This window comes from Theobroma cacao, chromosome 2 (genome assembly GCF_000208745.1).
Source record: "Theobroma cacao cultivar B97-61/B2 chromosome 2, Criollo_cocoa_genome_V2, whole genome shotgun sequence".
In the NCBI taxonomy this organism is placed as follows: Eukaryota; Viridiplantae; Streptophyta; class Magnoliopsida; order Malvales; family Malvaceae; genus Theobroma; species Theobroma cacao.
Genome location: NC_030851.1, coordinates 32,525,430 through 32,530,727, shown reverse-complemented (window position 1 = coordinate 32,530,727; position 5,298 = coordinate 32,525,430). Strand labels below are relative to the sequence as shown.

The window sequence follows — 5,298 nt, the reverse complement described above, 5'->3', positions numbered from 1 at the left end:
AATGGAATAATAATTTGATCATCTGTCTCTCTTTTATTTATGCATGATTTTGAAAAAGTTTGCAAGTTGCACCGACACGTGCATGTGTACTATACTATCTCATCATTCCAAATCATTATTTTTGAGTTCCTCGACTTTTTGGATCTAAGCTGCCAAAAAAAGAAAAAAGCAAGGCTCTAAATCTAACTGAGAAGTGTGGAGGGACATGATGATGATTCGGTGATTGAAGTAGAGAATAAACAGAGTCGCAAATGGGGATTTCCACTAAAATAATGGTTTTCAGCTGCGGTCTGGTAGAATTCAAGGTTTTTGCTTTCAGACCAAGACAAAAAAGAATTAAAAAACTTTACTGTTTCAAACTTGAAATGCCAATCTAGATACTGATTAGGGACTTTACATTTGCCTTCTTCACACCAACTCAATATGCTATCCTGAACATACTAAAGCCTTAGAATACATCCAAATTATAGGATATTTCTAAAAGAACAGCATTTTGGGTCCTCTAGCTTTTATACAAACACTGCTCTCTTTCTCCAAATTCCCCTTCCAGCCTTCAGCAGTGAACATTGCTCACTTTCTCCAAATTCCCCTTCCAGCCTTCAGCAGTGACGCATATAGCAACTCATTCCAAGTGTCAGGTACTCCAGGCAAGCACCAATGACTGCAATCTTGAACTCGCACTGCAGCATTCCTTTCTTCTTCCGTCTTATATTCTCTTCTGTAAATAGAAGGATGCGCATCTTTTCTGTAGTCTGTAAGCCTGCTTATGTTCAGATATATAACTGGAGTTTTGGTTTTTTGAAGCACAAGTTCTACAGCTCTCATTTTGGAAGGGTACTTTGTCAAGTAAGTTTCATTAGATATGGGCTCTGTTTCCTGGTGACATTTTCCACCAGAGTTCCACTGGCCTCCCCTGCAACCACATTTAAACTCTTTAGAAATTTCTTCTCTATGGCATATTGGATGCCCCAACATAAAAATAAAATTAAAGTTTGGCATGCTTCAATTCTGGTTTTGGCCGGTCAGTTGAAAGTTTTGGTTTGTTTGAAAAGCCAAGATCTAAAGAACCATGAAGGTTCAATTGAAAGTGTTGGCTTACTTGACAAGTGGCTTTCAAAAACTGCATGAAGGTTTGTAATTACTAATAAATTGACATGAGTTAGCTTTAGGCTATTCCAACGACTGACATATAGAATCATCTCATGATTACGGGCCAGGTAGAAGGACCTACTCCTGTATAACTGTTTTCAAACTAGCTTGATTGGAGTCTGCTATGTTCTAATTTTTGGACATGGTAAGACCTCGAGAAGCATGGGGGAAGATCCTAATATATATGTATATATATATATATGTGTATGTATGTATGTATGTATTAACTTTTGCCGTTTAGCAGACTATACATTTCCAATGTTTCAAGTTATCTAAATAATGAATCTCATGCTTCCCAGGTGTAGCCTTAGCCATGTTTAACAATCAGGTTCTACAAATAAGGGCTTAATTCAAGGAAAATGCCACAGCAAGGGTGGCTAATGGCTAATGTTGGGTACAATTTCAGATGGAACTCAACATACATAAGCATCAGGTTTTCTAAAGGCTGAAATGTGCAAAACTTTTTTAAGCAATAAAATCTTCACTTTTTCATACTTGTTATCTAGAAAGGCAAACATCAGAGTCAAACCAAGGGTAACAGAGTGTTCAGTCATGAAGGATTGAAGGTAAAGCAAACTGATATACATTATACACAGCCACAAAACATGACACATGGTTAATATATATATTTAAAGAAAAAGGATCCCTACCGGAAATGAGTGACTGAATATCCCCTGAAGAAAATCTGAGCTCGACTGCTATCAACGTTCTTGTCTATCCATCTGGACCAGGTGGTGAGTGCCTTTTGATAAGCTTTCAGGACTTTGAGTCGTGGGTAAACATAGTCACCTTCTTGGTAATAGGCTTCTCTGAACGACCAGGAAATGCACAATTTTTAGAAACAACTTCAATTATTTGCTGGCAGCATAACTCTCTGATTTTATTTGTTTGCTTGTTTTATTAAAAAATGGTATGATGTTACGCAGGAACATTCAAAGTGATGCCACAAAAAAATCCTTCTAATAAAGGTTTCATTTGCTTTTCCTCACAGATTCATGAAAGAACCAAATAGCCTCATAATAATCACATAGCTTTTAAACATCAGATGTTGAAGTACGGTTGCAAGTACTCAACAAATAGAGTTACTGGTACTCACCCTTTGGAAGTTTTCTCATGGGTCCACCAATGACCTGTATTGAAGACCATGAGTTCAGCATCATGATACATTGAAGTTGCTGGATCCATCAAATCCAATCTGAGTGTCTCAATTGATCCATTTTCTCCCCTGAAAGATGATTCTTTAACAAGAAATGGGGCAGCAACAAAGTCCACCGAGCAATTATAATCCTATAAGGCATCAAATTCATGTTCCACTGAGAGATGCATCTACAATAAGTACAGATATGGTAATGACAACATAAGGATCTGCAGAAACTTGCCTCAAACCTGAAAGCATAAAAACCCTTCTTTTTGAAATCGCTCCTTCCAGAAATTTCATAAACTCTTTTCTTTTTCTTGATGCTACGGCGAAGAATACATACCATAGACTCCCACATGTTCCTATTCAGGGAATCCCCGACAAAAACTAGCCTCTTTCCTCTCAGTCTCTCCAGAAAATCAGTTGCATTCAGCCTGAATGGATGAAGAAAGAGTTAAAGAGTTGTTATGCATAAGTATGCTGAAAATAAGGCAAATTCCATTCAAGATGCTGGTATTTGGAAATTCATAGGTGAAACACTTCCCATGTGACACCCTTAATAAAAACATGGAGCATTAGGTCATTTACCCACTAATGCAGTCCACAAATACAATATTTACATTTCAATTTAAGAACTGTTCAACTATTAGGATTATAAGACTAGCCAGGGGAGCACATTTAACATTCTTTCAAGCTTCACAATTGAACTAGACTTAAACAAGTTCTTCAACAGTATCAACATCTTGTCTTGTTATTATTATAAAATGCAAACTACAATGAAATCTTGATACTAATTTGAAATCAACCTTTGGTAGGAATGAACCATACTTCTATATCACCCAATAACAAAATTCTTTACAGAAGTTACAGAGCCTATCTTTATGTTCCTTGTATCACGATTGAAAAGAAGGGAGAAACCTATAACCAAAGATAAACGCACATTAATATAGACCTTACCTTGGTATGTCACATCTGTTTGGCTGCCATCTCCATTTAATGTAGCCATTATCAGGCCTTCCATTGCGCTGACAATTAAAATCTCTATCAATGTAAGGACAAGAACCTGGACGATAATATGGCTTCGAACGATCATCCCTGACCCACCTACCATCAAAGAAATCACAAGTCTCAAAAGAACCATTAGGTCCTTCCACAACTTGAGGATCAGCACCGGGGCAGTTTATGGTTTTATTTTCCACAACCAAATTTCCTTGATCAGTCAGTTCCATATCCTTGTCTTCTCCAACAGAAAGCCCAACAACTTCCCCATTATTTGACAAATTGTCCACATTGTTGTTTTCTGGGTTCACAGTATTAGCATCACCGGGATTATCAACAAATTCCCCTTCAATAACTTTATTGGCGTTCACATTTTCACCAACCAAACTTACATTATTTACTGTCTCAGAGAAATTCCCCAACTGGGTTTTATCCAATATCACTCCATCTCCATTTGAGCCTAGAAGGTTTCCATTTTCAGGAACAACCGAGCCATTTACATCTTGGGCTGCCTGTTGAATCCTTCCTCCTCCTTCAGCATCAAAGTTTCTATTTTCAGCCCCCTCATCAGCATTCCCCAACTGGGTTTCCTCTATATCAATATCCACCCCATCATCCTCGTTCTCCTCTGAAAAATCTTGCTTTTCACCAACCTTTGCCCGATTGTAAGTTTCAATATTTTTCTCAGTATCCAAAGGCTTCTGCAGTTCCTCAGTGGCATTAGTAAGGGAAACAGAAGGACGAGGAGTAGGAGAAGAAGAAAGTGGAAAAGAGGAATGAAGTGAAACGGTGGCATTGCTAACACTATAAGAGCCTTGAAACAAAGACCACACAAGAGGACCCTTAAGAGAGTTGTTAAGCAAGAGTCCCGTGATTACAATAACGGAGGCTACCAACCCCCAGCCCAGCCTAGAAAACACCTTTCCCCTTGGTAACAATTGCTCTGATAAAACATGTTTCTTTACATCCATATCACTTGGAAGGAAGAACAGCGAATAGCGAAGAGCGAAGAGCGAAAGGTTCCACTTCAACTCAGAGACAGAAAAGAAACAAGTGAAGAAGAGATGCAGTGATGTTAGGTGCGAAAGAAGAGAGGATGGATAGAGTGGTCCAGAGATGGCGGAGAAAACAGGGAATGGGCATGGTTTACAAGTGAACGGGTCTATATTCGGACAGGTAGTGACATTCCTTTTTAGTGTTGTTACGAAAATGCTAAGAGAATGTGAGCAAGAGTTAAAGAGGGGGAACTGTGTAAAAGAGTGATAGGCAATGAGAAGGGTGAAACAGAGCTGGAAAGGTTTCTACTTGCCACCGTTGTGTTTGGCTTTTTGTGCCAAATGGTGAATTGAGGAATTTACAGGGAGAAGGCCATTTTAATTCTGGGTTATGTTTAGGCATTTGCCTAGTCCGTGCCCACTGGAAGGAAAATCCCTTTTTCTCCTTCGAGCGAATAGGGTCTCGCTGTATCTACAGATGAATCTTTTTCCAAATGTATAAGGAAGTTAATTAATAAAAAGGGTTTTACACTTTCCATCAACAGATTAAATCATTACCAACACCCATGATTTTAGCAACTAGTATGACACTGATTGGAATTAATATTTCCAAACCCATTTGTCCATGCAATTTCCATTCCACCCCACTAAGCGTATCATTGCTGCTCAGCTCATTACTGAACAAACACAAATTACTAGTACTACTGCATTACACGAACAAGGGCTTGTCAAACAGAATGAGTCAATGGCCTCCTGTAATTTTTGCAATAAAGACCAGGGTAGTTTTGTCAAAATGCTGAAATCTATGGTTATTAACCGTCGAAAGACCGAAAACCCGGAACATATTTTCCCGCCAACACTTAGATGCTGACACGTGGGACAGCTACAGTTACAAAGGTTTGATCGTTATGAGGTTGGTTTGCTCGCCCGCAGGTGCTGTTGTTTCTTGCGTGAATAAAGATACGTGCACCGCCAACCGCATCCTTTCGCACTTTTACACGTGTCACGATCGAGGAT

At 38.8% G+C, this 5,298-nt stretch overlaps 1 protein-coding gene across 1 annotated transcript; it reads right to left on the bottom strand.

Moving 5' to 3' along the window:
* LOC18609510 (protein trichome birefringence-like 2) lies at nt 224–4,626 on the bottom strand. Its single transcript, XM_018116207.1, has 5 exons — nt 3,245–4,626; nt 2,529–2,721; nt 2,246–2,436; nt 1,800–1,958; nt 224–913 (listed from the first exon to the last, which is right to left on the bottom strand). The coding sequence occupies exons 1-5, from the start codon at nt 4,255–4,257 to the stop codon at nt 571–573; spliced, it is 1,899 nt and encodes a 632-aa protein (XP_017971696.1). The 5' UTR covers nt 4,258–4,626; the 3' UTR covers nt 224–570.

What these genes read in the sequence shown, in the direction of transcription:
- LOC18609510 (XM_018116207.1), bottom strand. Translation starts at nt 4,257, where the DNA reads ATGGATGTAAAGAAACATGTTTTATCAGAGCAATTGTTACCAAGGGGA. An exon ending in AACAGATGTGACATACCAAG is followed by an intron (nt 2,722 to 3,244) that starts GTAAGGTCTATA and finishes TCATCCATTCAG; the next exon opens with GCTGAATGCAACTGATTTTC. An exon ending in CATGAGAAAACTTCCAAAGG is followed by an intron (nt 1,959 to 2,245) that starts GTGAGTACCAGT and finishes CTGGTCGTTCAG; the next exon opens with AGAAGCCTATTACCAAGAAG.